Source organism: Ursus arctos, unplaced genomic scaffold (assembly GCF_023065955.2).
Source record: "Ursus arctos isolate Adak ecotype North America unplaced genomic scaffold, UrsArc2.0 scaffold_4, whole genome shotgun sequence".
Taxonomy (NCBI): domain Eukaryota; kingdom Metazoa; phylum Chordata; class Mammalia; order Carnivora; family Ursidae; genus Ursus; species Ursus arctos.
Genome location: NW_026623056.1, coordinates 49,564,462 through 49,585,732, shown reverse-complemented (window position 1 = coordinate 49,585,732; position 21,271 = coordinate 49,564,462). Strand labels below are relative to the sequence as shown.

Genomic DNA, 21,271 nt, shown 5'->3' with positions numbered 1-21,271 from the left:
CACGTAGTCTTTGAAAGGGTAACAGCTTTGACCAAGTCTCCTCCCCCAAGCTGCCTTTAGCCGTGGGGATGTCGTGACGTTGCGTTCCTCCCGTCTCTTGCCTCCTCCCTCTTTCTTTTCCTCTCCAGGAGCTCAGTCCCAGACTTCCGAGAATCTTTTACGACATTGGGTCTCCGAGTCTGTCCCGGCGCCGGGTCCACTTTTCGGCAAAGTGACGTGGACGTCAACAGCAATGGCGGAAGGAGAAGAGGTCCTGCCACCGCCAACGTCGAGCGGTGACGGCTGGTGAGTGGGCTTATTCTTATTACCCCTGTATTCTTCCTTCTCACCATCCTGCCGGTCCCTGAGGCACCAGCAGGCGCCAGCATGGAACGGGAAGACCCGTCCTGGACAAAGTCCACTGCCCTGCCCCGCCCCCTCTGCCGGCCGGGTCCTTTCAGCGAATTCCGTCAAGCCAGAGGGGCTAAGGCCGGACTCCTAGGGAGAGGGGTGTCGCCCAGGTATACTGATCCTCAGTTCGGTCCTCCTGTTTCGTTCACCGGTTTCCAAAACGTGCTTGAGAGGGCTGGGTTTGGCCGGAATTCGTGGCCCTGGGAGTTAGAGTAGGTTAGTTCGGAAGGAAGTTTCGGGGATACAGATCTGAGGCACTAGAATACCATTTGAAGACAAGATACTTGAAATTACCACCGCAACCTTTGCCTGAGAGGTTGAGAGATACACCCAGGGAGGATCCCTCTCACAGAGTTGATATATTTTTTATTCTAGTTTTTGTTTCTTGTTTTGCGTTTCAACAGTTCCCACTGTTCGTCTCATACAAGTGATCTTTTTTTTTCCCCCCGACCACTTTTCTCACAGCTCAATCTTTACAGCTTTGGATGCTTTGTGGACATTGATTTTGCTGCTCCCAAGACTTTGCATGCTTACCTTATACTCGAGGTTTTGGGGGGAGGGACCTCCAATAATTTTTTGGTAGACTGCAGTCACGCAGGGTCGTTAATCTTTGAGAAAGGCACCTACTTTTGAAATAGTTGATCTTTACAATACATTTTTAGGGACGATGTCATAAAGAAAGATGAAACCTTTAGATACTGTTTGAATTTTTATTTAAGTATATTGACCACATGCATTAGTTTTAGATTTGCTTTTTCATCATATGACATGTATACAGCTCATGTAATAAGCTGTTTGCCTAAAAATTATGCAGGACATTTTAGACATGGACTTTAATCCTTGAGAAAGAAATGGAAATCATTGAAAGGGATAGATAATATAGTAACTGAGAAATTCAACTCTCAATTAGCAGACATCCAGTATCACCTTAATGCATGTATGTACTCTCTCCAAGGTGTAGGAGGAAAATTTACCTGTGACCTACATGTAGTTCCTTTTCTCAATTTGCTTGTGTTAGAGCTGTGACAAATTACGATCAGTAACAAGGTAAATTAATCCAGCTCTTCGGGAATGTGAGTGAAAGTGTTAATGGGATTTCCGGGAGGGGGGGGCAGAAGCCACTTCCATTTGCAGTTATTGGGGGAAGCTTCATGGAGGCAAAGGTGTTTGAATTAGGCCTTGAAGAGTCAACAGGATTTAGACTAGTGATGTCCAGTAGAAGTATAATATGAGCTACATACGCCACTTAAAATTTTCTTTCTTTTTCTTAAAGATTAAAAAAATTTTTTTAAAGTAATCTCAACACCCAAACTGGGGCTTGAACTCACAACCCTGAGATCAAAAGTCACATGTTCCACTGACTGAGCCAGCCAGGTGCCCCTGTAATTTAAAATTTTCTAGTAGCCACATTAAAAAAAAAACAAAAAACAGTTGAAATTATTACATTTATATCCAAAATATTATTTCAACATATCATTGTTAAAAGAAACCAATTAGATAATTTTACATCTTTTTTGGTAACAAGCCTTCAAAATTCAACGTGTATTTTACCTTTACCCTACATCTCAATTGGATCTAGCCACATTTCAAATGTTAAATAGCCCTCATGGCTAGTGGCTAACATTGGATTAACAGATGGGAAAGGCCTCTGAAAGGAGCAATAGTGTGAGCATGGGCATAGGCAAGAAAACTAATTATTTGGAGAGTGAGGACTAGAACTTCATGAAATTTGCTGTCATGGAAGTGTGAATTTTTGTATCACAAACTGGATCTGTTAAGCTTATTGGAGGCCATGAGAAATGTTTCTAAAGTATCTTTGAGAAGTTCTTAGGAGGACTGTGAATATGAGTCTGATTCACAGAGGCAAGGAGCATAGAATTAATGGTATGTTAAAGGTAGCATTTGTTCTCTTCTAAGGTTGTGTGGCTTTCAATTTTTGTTGTTTTTATTTTCATGAGTGGAGGAACTCTGAGGTATTCTCTGATTTCTGCTCTCCTTCCATTCTTATGTAATCTTTCTCCTTTTTCTCTGCTTACTCCGCTCAGGGGTGTCCCCTAGGAGTGAGTTTGAATACAGTCAGAGAGGACATTTGGATTTGGAGCTACAGATTTGGTAAAGCCTCTGTACTTAGACTGGTGAATGGGTTGTTACAGAATGGGGAGGGTTTACTCTTTCCAAAAAAAAAGTCGCTTTTTTTTTTTTTTTTTTTTTTTTTTTTTTGAGAGAAGGAGGGAGAGTGCGTGTGTGTGGGGGGTGGTGGTGGAGAAGTAGAGGGAGAGAGAGAATCTTAAGCAGTCTCCACGCTGGGCTCAATCTTATGACCCTGACATAATGACCTGGGCTGAAACCATGAGTCAGATGCTTAACCGACTGAGCTACCAAGTCACATTTTTATTGTAACTTTTTCAGATGGAAGTTTTTCTGAAATGTGTTATGTATCTCATTGCCTAACCTGAACTTAGCTCAGTGACTTAGGGTCATTCAGTTTACAAATGTAAGTGTGTAAGAATAAAACTAGGTCCCTGTCCTCAAGGAATTTGTGATCCAGTTAGAGGAGGCACATTTAAGAATATCGATTACTATTATACTTCTGTAATATGGTGACAGCTATTGAAAGGGTGGATTGTTGCTATGTTAAATGGCCCCATGTGACCATCTCTTTTTGAGATTGCTTTTTGTTAGTTTTTTTCTGTTTTCTTACTTTGTGGTCAGTGGTATTTCCCTCTTTGTTCTTAATCTGTGAAACTAGGTAGCTGACCATTTAAAATTGTGTATACTTTTGTAAAAAGGCTCAGGATGAGGCCCAAAGTTCTTAAAAGTACAAGACGACACTTACATATTTTCAGTTATGTTCCAGGCCGGTCCTTCACAAAATTTAAATGTGCATTAGAATTACCTGGGGATCTTGTTAAAATGTAGATTCACTAGATTTGCTTGGGACCTGAGATTCTGTATTTCTGCCTGAGTAGCTTCTAGGTGATGACAATTGTGCTGGTTCATGGACCATACTCCTTAGCAAGGTTCTAGATGATGTATATCTCAAAATGAGTTGGCCAGAGGAATTTATCTCTATATATTATGTTATATTTTTCACCTAACACATTATGCTGTAATATATCTGATTACATGATTTATCATTTGTTGTTTACCTAGTGAACTTCTCAAGAGCAGAGGCTGATAGCAGGTGGCTCAGTAGATGTTTATTGTCTGAATGACTTTTGTAAAATCACGTGCAATAACATACCAAGCTGTCATTTCATATACATTTTCTGACTCCATTGTTTTTGTGAACTGTGTAATTGTTTGCTTGTATGCTCACCTTTTATGAAAAACCAAGGATATCAGAAAATAGCTCTGTAACTTTCTGAAACTGCAGCCATGTAAGCTCAGAGGGTGTGGAGAAATTCTTTAAAAATGTTTATAGTGAGTTTGAAATTATTAAAATTTTTTTTTTTTTTTACTAAGTAAACTCTACTCCCAATGTGGGTCTTGAGCCATGACCCTGACATTAAGAGTCTCATGCTCTGCTGACTGAGCCAGCCAGGTGCCTGAGAGCTTGAAATTATTTAAATTTAAACAACCTACTGGTTTGTAAAAATCAAACACATGTTAAATTTTTATACTTCAAAGATGGATAATTACTCTTCTCGGTATTTGTACAGAAGTTTCTCATTTTCTGAGGCTTTCTTCCTGACATGCCTAAAGATCTAAAGTCATAATTTTAAAAATATTTTTTGTATAGATAAATAATTTTACCAACGGTTGTTGGTATTCTGAGTTTAGTTTAAAATTTTTGCACAATATTCACTTTAAAGTCATGATTTTAATTTATTGCTAAACTCTTCTTAAATTGTTGCTATCCTTTTCTTAAAATTGTAAAAGTAGCAGTTCATAAAGAAACTTTAATTGTTCATTTTAAATGTGAATAGAATTGTTTTGGGAATAATAGGGTCTTTTTCAAAGTTCTGTGCACTTTGTAAATAGTATTCTCAATGCTTCCCGTTTCATAAGCTTTCAAATATGAGGAGAGATTTAAGGAGTAGGTGATTGCAATTTCAGATATGATGTAATCAATTAAGAAATACATTTAATATGAAAGAGAATGGAACTTATTATTTAAGAGGAATATTGACAGCTTGTGGTTCTGGGCAGACTAGATACTATCCTACAGAAAATGAAGAGAAAATAAACCTTATTGTTTTGAATTAGGGGTTTTTAAGTGACATCTGTTTGATTTTGTAAACTATAAGTAGAATGCCAACAATGGTTAGAAATTAAGAAGACTTACGGACTCTGGGAAACAAACCGAGGACTTCAGAGGGGAGGCAGGTGGGGGATTGGGCTGGGCCGGTGATAGGTATTAAGGAGGGCACGTATTGCATGGAGCACTGGGTGTTATATGCAAACAATGAATCATGGAACAGTACATCAAAAACTAATGATGTACTGTATGGTGACTAACATAACATAATAAAAAAATATTATTAAAATAAATAAATAAATACCAAGATTCACCTTTAGCTTTTCATGAACTCACAAAAAAAAGAAATTAAGACTTAAAAAGAAATTAAGAAGACTTATTTTGTTTATACTATTTACATTAATGTTTTTCTTATAATTCAGATTTTACTGTTTTTAAAGGTAATTCCTAAATAATAATTCACTTCTAGGATTTTGCTCCTGTGGATGTTAGTAATTGGTTTTTGCATGCCAAAAAAAGTATTCAATTAATTTATTTTCCTTTATGTGTACTTACTGTAGAGAGTACAGGTGCATTCCCTATCTTAGAGGCAAGTCAGGTAATTCTGGAGCAGCCTGTTAAGTGTGCTGGAATACACAGCCACCTTAGAGTTGGTGTCTTCTGAACAGAATTGACTTCTGAACAGAATTGATTCTGAACAGAACTGTGTGGCAAATCATTTCTGCTGCTTATGCTAAAATGTGGATTCTACTTGGTATAAACTAAAAACAGTGGCTTCCCTCATGTATCAAAAAAGCGAAACAGTTTAGCAAAGCATTCAGCAGACATTAACTGAAGACTGGTTATATTCAAGCTGCTCTGTGGTGTTTTCGAAAAAATTTGAGACATATTTGAAACCAGAAGTTGCATTGTTCTGAATTGCTTGAATAGCATGTAGCTTGAAAGGGAAAAGGGACATTGCTTGAAGTAACTTATTTAGATATGGAGAATTATAAATGGAAAAGAAATCAGTCTCTTATGTTAGGCTTACAAGAGCAAATTGTTTCTTGTGGAAATGCAAGAGCAGTAAGTTAAGAGCCAATTTGAAAAAAACCTATTTCCTGAAATTTCTTATATATTTGTTTTTAAGAGTCTGTCTAACCTTTGACCTGAGCTGAGAAAATGATCAGTAATTAAATCATTAAATCATTTAAGTTTCCTCTCTTTTTCTTGAGGATTAAAGGAGTTTTTTCTTATCCTTAAGCTGACGTAGCATTTCATAGTTAGGTAGGAATGCTGTATTGTGTGCTTTTCTTGCTTTAAAGCAGTTGTTACATAAAACTGGTTGCTATGGTGATATTTAATAATTTTAGCAAGATATAAGAAAATACTATGTGTTTGCATAGGGCTTTATCTCTTATGTAATGCCTGTATATACTATCTCATTTGGCTTTTACAACAATTCTATGAGAAGGAGACGTTATGAGTTATTGTAGTTTTCTTGTTAGAGATAAGAGAGGCTTAGGATGGTCAGATGACAAACCCAGTTAGTGGAAAATCTAGGACTTAAACTTCTCCTTTAGCCTTGTGCCCTTTCTAAAGTTGATTGCATATATATTATGTATTTCACATGTACTTGGACAGACACCTAGAGAGAACCCAATTAAAAATATGCTAGTCCTGGGGCCTGTGTGGCTCTGTCGGTTAAGCATCTGACTCTTGATATGAGCTCAGGTCTTGATCTCAGGGTTGTGAGTTCAAGCCCTGTGTTGGGCTCTACGCTGGATGTGGAGCCTACTTTAAAAAAAAAATTTAAATTTGCCAGTCCTTTGCTCAGTCTTGTGTTTTGAAAACACAGTGTTCTAAGATGTGCGTTGTTGAACATATGTATTTGATATCAGAGGCACCCATAAAGCTGTAAGGGTATGCATAAGCTGTGTACCACATTGTCTGTCTTATATACACAAAAAGGGACAATTCATAATTGATATGGTGGGATGTGATAAAGAGCATTCTATACTATATACCTCTTTAGTTTTCATAATGTATTCTCATACCCTTGCCAAAAATAAATAGATTAGATTTTGATCTTGAGATATTATGCTTATGTATCACATTTAGATAATATGTACTTATCTTATATATGTTATATATTTAAATGTATTTGTATAATTATGTTAAATATATGTTATATAAGTAATATATTACATGTACCTATATTATATATAAAATGGAATTATTATTTACAGTCTGTGAGGACATAGTACTGATATTTAATTAGAAAATATAAGTAATTATACAGTTTAGTAACTTTATCAGCTCAGTAATTTTTCTGTAGTTTTATTCAGGGATATTGAAGAAACAAGAAGCTTGGTTTTTTGTTTTTTGTTTTTAAAGATTTTATTTATTTATTTGAGAGAGAGCACGAGGAGGAGTAGAAGGAGAGGGAGAAGCAGACGACCCTACCTCCCCCAAGAAACTTGGTTTTAAAATAATTCTCTTGTGGTTACTTTCCCCTTTCAGGAGTTTCTAGCCTTTGTTTTGAAGTATAAAAGTAACATATTTATCTCATATAGAATGTATTTATCTCATAGAAGATATGTATTTATCTCATATAGCTGTGTAATTAAATACCAGCAATTCTTGAGCTTTATTTTGTAGATTCTGTTTAGATTTAACCACTGACATGAAAGTAAATGAGATTCTCTTTAATCAAATAAATTATCATTGATGATTGCAATGCAAGTTAAAAAAAATCTATTGTGTAATTTCTTTGCCAAGCTAATCTCCATTGGTAAAGTACCCTTGGAAAGACGTGCAGTGCTGTCACCTCATTTGTAGTAGTGTTCCTTTATTTTCTAAAATGATGGTGGGATATTGGTAGTGTTTCTTTTCTCATCACATTTTAGATAAATTGGAAATTTGCGATAGAAATAAGTAATGTGCTGTTCTGTGTTGACTTGTGTTGTTTTTATCCCATTCTTTCTCTTGGGCAAAGGACATACTCTTTTTCCAAATAAACTACTGCTTTGGTGGGGTGGGGGATACCTGGTGCATTTCTTCGTGCTTTGAAAGTGCTGAAAAGTCGGGGTGCCTGGGTTGCTCAGTTGGTTGAGTGCCTGGCTCTTGATTTCAGCTCAGGTCATGATCTCAGGTTCCTAAGATGGAGCCCCACATCCATCGGGTTCTGGACTCATCAGTGAGTCTGTTTCCACCCCCCCCCCCGCCCCCCTACATATGCCTACAGTCTCTCTCTCTCTCTCAAAATTAAATAAATAAATCTTTTAAAAAAAGTGCTGGAAAGGTCACCTCTTATCTATAGAAAAGCACAGTATATGCTGTTAGGGACTTTTCATTTTGAGGAAGCATGAAAGAGGAAAGGATTTGGAGCACTCTCTAAAGTCAGCTTCCCATTAGTAAAGAAGATACTCTTCCATTTTGCAAGCAAAGTCTTACAGCAAATGCATTGCAACATTATATATACAGTAGAAATTATGAGGAGCTGCTATAGCTGCTTTTTTCCCCCTTTTGCTAAGGCAAAAATTCCTGAGTTTTTTCTTAGAAGGGGCACACCCCATTGATACCATTGTTGCAATTTGATCTACTTAGATTATGGATCAAAAATAAGTCTGAAGATTTAAAGCATCTGTTCTATTTGTAGTTAGTTAATTTTAGTAGTTTACAGAGCAGCGTTGTATGATCTCTGACTCCTTTGCCTTTGCACAGTGCTGAAATACTGTAGATACCATGTTTGTTTGGCTTGTCAAGCACAGAGGACTAGATTTACACCTTCTTTACTTGGCACAAGATCCTGCTTAAGCATAAATTCTGGAGAGGATTGTATAATTTGGTAGGGGAATCTCCCAAAGCTGCTTTTGTGGATCTGATCCTGATACAAAGTTTCACTAATTTTTTTTTAAAGCTGGTGAATGGGATTTTTTTTTTCTTGGCATTCAAATATACAACTTGTTAAAGTGCTATAATAAGTGTGTCTGATTCTGACAAAAATCTAGATAACATCAAGATTTCACAATTACCATATTGTGCTTTCATTGACTGTAAAGTATCATGGTCATTTCTTAATGTGTCTCATACTGTTGTTAGAAAGTTTTGATGGTTTGGGGGGCACCTGGGTGACTCAGTCGGTTAAGCATCTGATTCTTGATTTCAGCTCGGGTCATGATCTCAGGGACTTGAGATGGAGCCCCACGTCAGGCTCCACATTGGGTGTGGAGCCTGCTTGAGATTCTCTCTCTCCCTCTTCCTCTGCCTCCCCCCACCCCGCCCCACTCGCCACCTTGCATGCACTCTCTCTCTCTCAAAAAAAAAAAAAGAAATAAACCTTTCTTTAAAAAAAAAAGTTTTAATGGTTTGAGATTGGTATTTAAAAATAAGTTACACGTGGGACACCTAGCTGGCTCAGTTGGTAGAGCTTGGGACTCATGATCTTGGGGTCATGTTCAAGGCCCACATAGAGCGTACTTAAAAAATTTATAAATAAATAAAATAAATAAGTTACACAGTACATATAATGGTCATTGAGCTTCATCCATATCTACTGTAGGAGTGAATGTGTAACAAAGTTGTCTTATTTCGATTTCTAACAGATATCACACAAAACATTCAGGAACTAATTAAGGAGTATGGGTGTGGTAGTAATTTGTAACCAGTTTGCTAACAATGGTAGCAAAATAAGTTCAAGCAAAGCTTTTGATGCTGATGTGTCGGGACCTGGGCATTAAGAAATAAACAGAAATAAGGTGGCACAAGGTAGTCATGAAACCACAACTTCACTTGTGCAACTTGACACTTACACAATCTGCTGGTTCTTACAACTAGTTAGCTGGTCGTTTTTGAGTTTTTAAGTAATTGATCAGAGGCTTGTGCCTGGATGCAATATATATATATATGGGCAAGCTGGCCTGTCATGTTTTAATTTGTGCTCATAGTGATTTACATTCCAGACAAATACAAACAGACTGCACTTCAGAAGGACCTGCTCCCACCTTTTTTGCGTGGGTTTCAGGTAATAGGATTTAAGATAAAACTAATGAATCATGGAACTTTACATCAAAAACCAGGGATGTACTGTATGGTGACTAACATAATATAATAAAAAAAAAAAAACATTAAAAAAAACAAACAAACTTGGAATCGCCAGCTGGAATGTAGGCTACATGAGAGCCTGACTTTTTGTTCACTGCTAGATCTCCAGTACCTCACACAGTGGCTAGCAGGTAGTGGTGCTCAACATGTATTTATTGAAGGTTTGAATAAAAGAGTACTTTTGACAGGGAAGGAAAATTCAGAGCCAGGGTTAGAGGTATAGGAAAGTAATGGAAACTTAAGGAGAGTGATTTAAGGAGAGAATCCAGCTTTGCAGAGTATGCAAAGAGGACAAGGACTGAGAGAGATAATCAATGATTTTTTGGAGCAGTTTCAGGAAAAGGGTGGAGGATTTGAGTGAATGAGGAGAGAGTTAAGTAGAAATGAGTGGTGACTACTGTTTTCAGGGAGTTGAACTGGAAAAGGAGGGGGAGAGAGGACTTTGAAAGGGAGTGGGTCATGTATAGGACCTGTTGAATAAGCAGATGTGGAAATATTTGAGGAAACAATAATCACAGACTATATTGTTCTTTATATTTTTGAATGCTCTAAGTTATGAGTCCATTTTATCTCTTGGCTCTGTTTAATACTGCTAGCAGACTCAGAAGTTTGAGTAATATCCTTTGCAGTAGAAATAACATGTTTAAGATGTTTATGTAGCACACTTTGGCTTTTATTGATTTCCTTATTAGTGCAGCTTCTAAATTTTTATTTTTATCAAAAATAATATATCTTAGACCCCAACCAGTTGAAGATACAAAATTAATTTTTAAAGATTGGAAAAAATTTGGTGATTGTTTTTTCTCTATAGTTTCTTTGTACTCTTTGAAGTTTAGGTGATTAACATATATTCTAGGTCCCATGTGGTCTTTTTTTTTTTTTTGTAGTGGATTAGATTTTTTTAAATTTAAATTCAGCTAGCCAACAATAGTACATCATTAGTTTCAGATGTAGTGTTCAGTAATTCAGCAGTTGCATGTAACACTCAGTGCTCATCACATCATGTGCCTTCCTTACTGCCCATCATCCAATTACCCCATCCCCCCACCCACCACCCCTCCAGCAACCCTCAGTTTGTTTCCTATGGAGTCTCTCATGGTTTTTCTCTCTCTCTGATTTCTTCCCATTTAGTTTTCCCTCCCTTCCCCTATGATCCTCTGCGCTGTTTCTTATATTCCACATATGAGTGGAACCATATGTGGTCTTTCTCTGACAACCACAGTTGTCTTTCTCTGATTGACTTATTTCACTGAGCGTAATACCCTTCAGTTCCATCCACGTTGATGTAAATGGTAAGTATCCATCCTTTCTGATGGCTGAGTAATATTCCATTGTATATATGTCATACATCTTCTTTATTCATCTGCCGATGGACATCTGGGCTCTTTCCACAGTTTGGCTATTGTGGACATTGCTGCTATGAACATTGGGGTGAAGGTGCCCCTTCGGATCACTATATTTGTATCTTTGGGGTAAATACCTGGTAGTGCAATTGCCGGGTCATAGGGTAGCTCTATTTTTAAAACTTCTTGAGGAACCTCCATACTGTTTTCCAGAGTGGCTGCACCAGCTTGCTTTCCAACCAGTAGTGTAGAGAGTTCCCCTTTCTCCACACCCTCTCCAACATCTGTTGTTTCCTGTCTTGTTAATTTTAACCATTCTGACTGGTGTGAGGTGGTATCTCATTGTGGTTTTGATTTGTATTTCCTTGATGCCAAGTGATATAGAGCATTTTTTTCATGTGTCTGTTGGCCATTGTATGTCTTCTTTGGAGAGATGTTTGTTCATGTCTTCTGCCCATTTCTTGACTGGATTCTTTGTCTTTTGGGTGTTGAGTTTGTTAAGTTCTTTATAGATCTTGGATACTAGCCCTTTATCTGATATGTCTTTTGCAGATATCTTCTCCCATTCTGTAGGTTGCCTTTTAGTTTTGTTGATTGTTTCCCTTGCTGTACAGAAGCTTTTTATCTTGATTAAATCCCAATAGTTCATTTTTGCTTTTGTTTCCCTTTGCTTTGGAGACTTGTCTAGCAAGTAGTTATTGTGGCTGAGGTCGAAGAGGTTGCTGCCTGTATTCTCCTGTAGGATTTTGATGGATTCCCATCTCACATTTAGGTCTTTAAAAAGGATTAGATTTCAAGAATTTGGAAAACTGGTGAAGTTGATTTGGTGTACTTGGTAGACTGAGAGGCTTCATGAATTAAAAAAAATTTTTTTTCCATTCAGAGAACATCGTATCTGAACTTAGAAATTTATCTCAATATGCTCAGGTGACAAGAGTGTTACTCTGAAGTTGAATAGGCTATGAGAAATCATACAGACTATCTAATAAGTTGCTGGGAATGATTACTAATTGCTTAATTCTAGGACTTTTTCATTATTTTGTATGAATGCTTTTTCTTTAAAAAACTTTTATTGAGTGCTAATTTTGCCTTTAAATATTTATTCTTAACTAAATAAGGAGTGGCTTAGTGTTCCTGCATACATATTTTCTCTTTTCCGTGTTTTATTATTCCGTTTGTCTCAGGATTTGTGTCACATGTACCCATAAATGGTTAGGTGAACAACTTACTGTCTGACAGCTACAGTGAAGGCTTCAGTGCCAATGGATACTATCCAGAAAGAGAGGGTTGAAAAGGACAGATTCAGGCAAGCTTTAGGCATTAAGATGAAATGGAAAGAGGAGTGGGAGGGATACTGTGGTAGAACAGAAGATATTCATATGCCGTATGAATACTTCCCACCTCTTGATTCATTGGTATCAATGAATCACCCCATTTTATAGGTGAAGAATAAGTTTGTATTCTAGGTCACACGGCTGTTAAGTGTATAGGTGTGATGTCACATTTTCTGATTTTAAATTTTATGTTATTTTCTCTGTAATATGTCGCCTCAAAGCCTTTATATCCTCAGTTTCTTGGTGGTCTCGCTATTGAGCTGCCATATCAACTGTTCAGGAGTTAGTTCCTTCCCCACAGTGGTAGTTAAATGTACTGCTCTCAAGTCAGGGAATTAAAGAGGCAAGGCAAGCTCTTACCCTTTAACCTGAGGTGTGGCTTGAACCTTTCGTATGATACACTCTTTTATTGAAATGGTAAATGAGGGTTTGACACAGTAGCTTTATTTGAAAGCCCTAAATTAAAGCATCCCTAAACTTTTTCTGATACAGTTACTTCTTTTGTAACATTTTTATTGATGTATAATTTATGTACCATAAAATTCACCCATTTGAAGTGTACATATACAGTTCAATGGTTTTAGTGTATTTGAAGTGTCAGGCAGTCATCATTGTGATATAAGTTTATACTATTTTCATTTTCCCCAGAAGAAACCTCCTACCCATTAACAGTCTCTCTCATTCCTTGTCACCCTAGACCCCCTGACAACCACTGATCTACTTTTTGTCTCCATACATTTGCCTACTTTAGATGTTTCATGTGAGTGGAATCATACAATACGTGGCCTTTGTGTCTGGTTTCTTTCACTTAGCATAATGTTTTCAGGGTTTATCAAGGTGTTACATGTATCAATAGTTCATTCCTTTTTATTTCTGAGTAATATTCCATTGTATGAATATGTTACATTTTATTCATCAGGTGGTGGACTTTTGGATTCCTTCTACTTTTTGGCTATTATAAATAATACCATCATAAGCACTGATGTACAAGTTTTTGTTTTTTTTTATGAGGTATAATATATATAACATCTAAGTTTTACCATTTTAACATGTACAGTTCAGTGACATTAAGTACATTCAGTTATGTACAACCATCACTCACCACTGTCCATTTCCAGAATTTTTCATCATCCCAAACAGATGCTTTATAACTAATAAGCAGTAACTTCCCATTCACTTCTTCTACCTCTATCCCCTGGTAACTTATATTTTCTATCTCTATGAATTTGACTATTTTGGGTACCTAATATAAGTGTAATCATACAGTATTTACTCTTTTGTGACTGGTTTATTTCATGTATCACTTGTCTTCAGAGTTCATCCATGTTGTACCATCTGTCAGAATTTCCTTCCTTTTTAAGGCTGAGTACTATTTCATTGTATGTGTGTACCACATTTTGTTTACCCATCCATTGATAGATATTTGGGTTGTTTCCACTTTTTGGCTATTATGAATAATGCTATGAATGTGGTTGTAGAAATAACTATTTGAGTCCTTGTTTTTAATTATTCTGGATATATATACCCAGAACTGGAATTGCTAGATTATATGGTAATTCTCTGTAACTTTTTAAGTAACTGCCAAACTTTTCCACAGTGGCTTTACCATTTTACATTCCCACCAGCAGTGCACAAGGATTGTAATATCTCCATGTTCTTTTCCTTTTTTTGATACTAGCCATCCTAATGGGTGTGAAATATAGTGTGTCTTTTTGATATTAGCTATTCTTGTGAATGTAAAATGGTATCTCATTGTGGTTTTTATTTGAATTTCCCTAGTGGCAAATGATGTTGAATGTCTTTTCATGTACTTATTGGTCATTTGTATATCTTTTTGAAGAAAGAAGAGTTGTCAGATGCCTTGGAAAAGTTGCATTAAGGTAAAGATTTGGATATTAGGCAGGAAGTGGGGAGCATAGGGAGAGTGGTCCCTATGGAGTGGTGGGGGTGAAAGAGGGAGGAAAAATGATGGGGAGTAAAAGAGGGGGAATTGAGAGGAAGATGAGGGAGAAATAGTGACATATATTGTTGAGAATTCTTTGTTGTGAAAGGAACAACCAAGAGTTTGGTAACTAGATGGAAAGGAAAGTTTGGAGGAACTTTCGTGGTGTTGTTGATGTTGTTTCTAATGCTGATATAAAGCATACTGGAAAAAGAGAAAGTGGAAGATAGAAGAGAGGGGATAATTGGTGGCACATGGTTTCAGAAGAGTTCAGGGGAAGAGAGAAGACCCCGGTGAAATTACCAGTGTTAAGACTAGAGAAAGGATACATAGATGTCTGTTCACAGAAGAAAGACGGAAACGCTGTCTGGAGATGATGGTAAGTTGCTTGTGTTTGTTTTTGGAGAGGAGCCTGCTGGCCTCTATTTTTTCTTTCAAGTCAGATGAGGTAAAGTGGCTGTATAGGGGTTCTGAAGAAAGTGGTGAATAGGAAATTTTCAGCCAGCATTGATGCCAAGCGGATAGAGAAGATGGTGAATTTATGATAGCATCATAAAGTTGTCTTAATTTATTTTCCCACGAAGTCTTTATTGAGCGGAGTGTAGGAACAAAAGACAGAATTGGTTAGATTAACCCAATGCTGAGAATATGTAGCTTTCTGAATGATGCAGGAGGACAAAGGAGTGACATTTAGTGCTTAAGGTCTTACTTAGGCCATGGTCAGGGGGCTATGGGGGGTGGTCTTACTTAAGATGGAAGACAAGAAGTGAGGCATCATTCTTGTTTCTTTCTCCTCACAAATATTTGTTCATTTTAGACTACAATAATACCCCCTTCAAAAAAAAAAAAAAAAGGACACATTAAAACTGTCCTATAAGCACTCTACTTGAAATAAACATTTTTTCATAGCTTCCCAGTGTGTGTGGGAAAGAGTGGATGGGAAGTGGGGATAGTATACTATTTCTTTAGCACATATATGCTGTATGTTAGCTTTAAAACTGCCCGTTTTTAAAAACTTGCTATATGTCATTAATATGATAAACATTTTCTGTGTCATTTTTTGTTTTTCAGCATTTTAAATTGTTGCCTCATATTCCCTCTACTAATTTAGATCAGTTCCTCATTTTAAGACAGCTACATTGTAATTTTCATAGTCATAATAAGCACTACTTTGAACATGCTTTTAGCTGAATCATTTTACTCATTCTCCATTATTGCTGACTGAAAGGGTATTAATGTTAAAAAGGAATCCATAAATATTTAAATTATTCAAGCAGTACATACAAATATACGACATAAATATACTCAAGCTTTACTGACTAATGCTATGTGCAAAGTAATTGTCCTTCCCATCTCATTTCTCTGAAGTAGCTACCTTTCACAATTTTGGTTTTTGTTCTAATGGATACTGACATACCTCTGACCTACTTCCAGTCCCTAGCAACTACTATTTTCTTTCTGTCTGTGAATTTGACTGTTCTAGGTACCTCAAATAAGTACAGTTGTACAGTATTTGTCTTTTTGTGATTGGCTTATTTCGCTTAGCATAATGTCCTCAAGATCCATTCATGTTGTAGATGTCTCAGTTTTTTTCCTTTGTAAGGATGAATGATATTCCATTTTGTATGTATATACCCCATTTCATTTATTCATTTATCCATTTATCCACTGAAGGATATTTGTGTTGCTTCCACCTTTGGCTATTGGGAATATTGCTGTTATGAACATGGGTGTACAAATATCTATTCAGGTTCCTGCTTTCACTTCTTTTGGGTATAGAATCAGAAGTGGAATTGCTGGATCATATGGTAATTCTGTATTTTAATTTTTTGAAGAATAGCCATACCATTTTCCATAGTGGCTACACCATTTTATAGTCCCACCGATGGTGCACAGGGTTCCAGTTTCTCCACATCCTCGCCAACACTTATTTGCATGCAATTCTTGATCTTGGGGTCATGAATTCGAGCCCCATGTTGGGTGTAGAGATTACTTAAAAAATGAATAAACTTTAAAAAATAAAATATAATGTCCAGAATAGGTAAATGTATAGAGACAGAAAGTAAATCAGTGGTGGTCAGAGGCTGGGAGCAGGGTGGGGAGGAGTGGAGAATGGCTGATAATGGATATGGAGTTAAGTGCAGAAAGATACATGTTAAAAAAAGAAGACACAGATGAACTAAGTCTTGTTTTCATCTCCTGTTTGGAGTATGTACAATTAAAGTTTTCATCAATTTTTGAAATTATAGGGAAAAGAAGTTTTTAAAACATGGTTAGGGGAAAAACAATTTAGAAGATAGTGTAGGGGCCCTGGGTGGCTTAGTTAAGTGGCTGCAGGCCAAGATTTCAGGATCCTGGGATCAAGCCCCACTAAGCAGGGAGCCTCCTTCTCCCTCTCCTTCTGCCCCTCCTCCTGCTTGTGCTCTCTCTCTCTGTCTCTCTCTCAAATAAATAAATGAAATCTTTAAAAAAAGTGTAATATACAGTCGTCCCTTCCCCCCCACCCCGGGGCAGATTTTCTATGACTTTTTAACTTCTAGGAACACAACTTATATAATCTAGTTGCTTTTAAAAATTATAATTTCAAATGGATTCATTTTATGGCTTATTCATAAAATAATTATGTACAAAATTTCGAATTGAATTTATTAATCCTAGAAGCATTTAGAAATCCATATTTAATTTGGTAGCGCTTGAAAATTCATGTTCCCCTCTCCCACCATGCCCTCTTAAATTGCTTTGTGCAAATGCTTCCATGTGCCAGAAGTTACTCACCATTTGGTTGACGAATAAAAATCTTAATCTTACTCTGTTGCTAGCTTGAATAAGCATTAAACTAACTTCATATGAATGTAGTCAGATTGTTTGCCTTGCCATAATTCTAAAACAACTTGGGTTACAATGCTTAGATTAGGTGATTTTGCCACAGAACATCAAGTGAGGGAATATTCATTTATGTTTTATTTAGGTTTTGAAAATAAGTCATTGCTAGATCATCAGCAGTAACTTATAGTATTATACTAACAAATACAGTTTCAGTGTCACAGAACCGGGAAGAGATGCATTTCTGTTAATTTGCAACCCCAATGTTTTGAATTTGCTCTGCCATGAACTTTCTGAGCAAAGTAGACAATAATTTTTCGGACTTAACTAGAATTAATGGATAAGGCCTGTGCTTTTCTATTTTAGGACCTGCCTGAGTGTGCAGTACATTTCTACCAACCTTTATCCTGTAAGAAACCACCATCATCAAAGAAGATTTAAAAAACCATAGTCTGCCCAATCATACTCCATCAGATGTGGGTCTTGCTTTCGAATGTTAGGTATTGCTTATTCAAAAGTAGGGGGAAACTTGGTTCAGGGGAAGGAAAATTCTGTTTGAGAGCTAAGTGCCATAGAGTTCCTATCTCTTGATAGGAACTTGAGCCTTACATGAATTATTGAACTTCACTATTTTCAACTCTTCCCTACTTTCACAAGTGCATTTATAATGTTGAAGGTCTGATAACTGAACTTTTGAGTACCTTGTTCAGAAAATAACGTTACTTTTAATTGTTCCGTTTGTGAGAAATTCCTTTTACTACTTAAGTTGGAGCATTTGCTGGTTTCTTGCTTATGACTGCTCTGCTGGACACCACGTTTGTGGTTCCCTGGGGGCAGCATCAAAAAATCCAACAGCAGCTGTATCAGTAGGGATGTGCTTGTACATTATTATGATCTAAAAAGTATGTTGAGGGTTGGGCCTTTTGCCCCAAAATACTGACTTTGGTGTCTGGAATACTAAGGGATTTGGCAATGTTACTTCAAAAAGAAACGAAAGATTTTTGCATTGAAAAATAGAAAAATTCTAGTTCTTCATTTATTTGGTAGAAGAATTCCATCTCATGCAGTGGTGTCTTCAGTTCGTTTACATACTTAATCATTAAAAATACGGTATTTATTCATCAAAGATCACATTAAATTTTCTTTGTTTCATGGTTACAAACAATCTTTCAAATTCTAACAGGATCTCTCTTACATTTCGTCCAGAATATAATAGATTAAACCCCATTCTTTATCAGCTACAGGCCTGAACCATTTCTCAGCAGAAGACTTGAAATCTCTTTCCCTCACTTTCTCCTCCAGCACTTTGGTGACCATATAGCAAAAGAACAAAATGTTTCTTGTGTCATTACTGTTATCTTCTTGTTCTTATGAATTTATAGTAGCTTTGTTAAGAAATCTCTCAAATTTGATCACTACATTTCTATTGAATATGATCCCAAGTGATTATATTTTCATTTAATTCCTCTTAAGAAGGGAACACTTTAGTAAATTTATACATTTAGGGGCACTTGAGTGGCTCAGTTGGTTAAGTGGCTGCCTTCAGCTCAAGACATGATCGATCTCAGGGTCGTGGGATGGAGTTCTGCATCGGGCTCCCTGCTCAGTGGGGAGTCTGCTTCTCCCTCTCCCTCTGCCTGCTGCTCCCCTTGCTTACATTGTCTCTGTCAAATACATAAATAAAATCTTTCAAAAAAGTTATACATTTAAACTAATATTTTTGGAATCCTATCAATAGGGGAAATTTAAATTGTCTTATTGAGAGAATATAGAATGGAAGTAAATTATTTTTCTCAAAACCACCTATACACACAAAAATGTGACAAAATCTTCGTTTCCTGATTGTAATGGGAGACTGCCTTTTGGTCTGCTTCAAAGAATTTTAGAAATTGGCTGAGTTGTGGATTTTTATTTGTGTAGATTTTTTTTTGTATTGCATATTAAAATTACAAAGAGTGAAACTTCAGCTTTTGAGAATTCTGGGGAATTAATTATTTTAAGTGTTATTTCATGGTTAAAAATTCATAACATTTGTGAAAGTTTTTTTTAATGTATTCTTTTTAAGTATATACAAACAAAATTTATTTCATGTTTAATTTTCTCTTTAAACATGGTAGACTGAGCATAATTGCCTGATGATTTACTTGGTGATGTTGTCTTGTTTTGCTTTACTATATAATACAGTGGTGCCATTAGAGCTTTTTTGTTCCTCTAACATTAATTGGACACTGTAAGCCAGGCACTGCTCTAGGCATGATATCTGTATAAGTAATGTACTAAGTATTCCCATACTGCAGTGCTTTGAATTCTTGGCTGAATTTTATGATTTCTCCTCTTTGCCACTATTTAGCATAATATTAGGAACATAAATTCTGGAACCTAACTGTTAAAGTTTGAATCTTGGCTCTAGTACTTACTTGATAAGTGATCATAAGCTATATAATTCCTCTTTGCCTCAACTTTTGCATATGTAAACTGGGGCCAGTGATGATTGTGGTTACTTCATAGGGTTGTTGTGAGAATTAAAAAAACACAGGGACAGTGTTTGGAAAGGTGCCTGGCACAAAGATAGTGCGATATAAAGTGTTAGTCATTACTACTACCATGAATAGTACTGTTACTATGACTTTTCAGTGCCGTCAGCTTGCATGCCCTGTCTTCTCTTTTTAAGTTTCGTATCTTAGAAAACATAACTCAGCTTGTTAGAACTAAATGCAAAGTAAGAGTAAACTGCGTGAAACCTGAGATTCCCTTTCAAGCAAATAAAATGCCGTGTATGCCTTGGCATTACGTTTTGGCTGCTGAGAACCTTCTTTTCATAGACACGACCTTTAATTGGCCGTGCTGATAAATGAATCTCGAATAAGAAAACATAAGTAAAATTGATCTATTAAGGACTTGTTTTTTAGGGAAAAAGATCTTGAAGAAGCTCTGGAAGCAGGAGGTTGTGATCTTGAAACTTTGAGAAATATAATTCAAGGGAGACCACTGCCTGCTGATCTGAGGGCCAAGGTTTGGAAGGTAACTGGAAACTAAAACAAAATATGTTCACTTAAGAATAACATTTGAGAATTTTTATGTTCAGCTGTTTAAGTTGCAGAAAACTTTATCTTATGAGCGTGCTGCATCTAGAGAATTTATCAAACAGAGCAACTTACTAAAAATGTGTGTTTCTGTCATGTTTGGTTGTTTAATAATTTAGGTTTTGAAAGGCAGTGTTTCTTCTGTAGTTATTAGAAATGATGTTTATGAAGATAGTTTAATGAAATGAGAAAATGCAACCAATGAATAAAATAGGATTTATAATTGGAGCAGGAATTACCTCAGCTATGTTAAAGACGAGGTGGGGAAGGGACATAGGTCTCTCTGTGTGTTGGAATTACAGGATAATTTACTTTGCTTTATTTTCCTCTTCAGCTGTTCTCCAGTGCATGTGTATTATCATTTTTTTTAATTTTAAATTAAGATTTTGTTATGATTGCAAAAGAAATACTCATCTTTGTTAAAACATATAAGCATAGAATAAGGTAAAAATCATCTGTTGTCTATCACCTATGGGTAAAACATATGTCTTAGTATGTATCTTTTTATTTTTTTCTTCTCTGCGCATATGTATGTAACAGAAATGGAATTATAACTGTATGTAGAATTCTGAATGTTTTATTATAGAAATTTAAAACACATACAAAAGTAGATACTTGTATAATGAACCCCCATGACCCATCACTTAGCTTTAACTGTTTGGCCAATCTTGATTAATTAGTATCTCCATCTTTTCCTCCCCACTCCACACACTGGATTATTCTAAAGCAAATCCTTGGTAGCACACCAAAATACTTTAGTATGAAAGTCTAAAAGATAAAAACTTTTAAAACAACTGTAATACCATTAAACTGAAAAAAAGTGAATCCTTATTGTGTCCTCACATGTCTGAAGGGCCAGGGGCTCCTTCTGGAGTCTTTTGTATAAGGACACTAATTCCATTATGAGGGCTCCACCCTTGTGACCTAATCACCTCCCAAAGGCCTCACCTCTAAATAGCATCATATTGGAGATGTTTCAACATATGAATTTTGTGGGGTGACACAAACATTCAGTCGATAGCATTGATGATGTTTGCTTGAAATAAATTTAAATATGCTATTCACTGGAT

At 36.3% G+C, this 21,271-nt stretch overlaps 1 protein-coding gene across 3 annotated transcripts in view; it reads left to right on the top strand.

Annotated features, from left to right (window-relative positions):
- The window catches only part of TBC1D23 (TBC1 domain family member 23), a 54,900-nt gene continuing 33,629 nt past the window's right edge, over positions 1 to 21,271 (top strand). The window contains exons 1-2 of one of the 3 annotated variants that reach the window (XM_026492094.4): positions 1 to 285; positions 20,028 to 20,139. In XM_026492094.4, the coding sequence (XP_026347879.1) occupies positions 233 to 285; positions 20,028 to 20,139 (165 nt within the window). In that variant the 5' untranslated portion in view covers positions 1 to 232. Of the gene's footprint in view, positions 286 to 20,027; positions 20,140 to 21,271 lie in introns of those variants that run through there. The other 2 variants (XM_026492102.4, XM_044381542.3) reach the window with 2 other exon arrangements.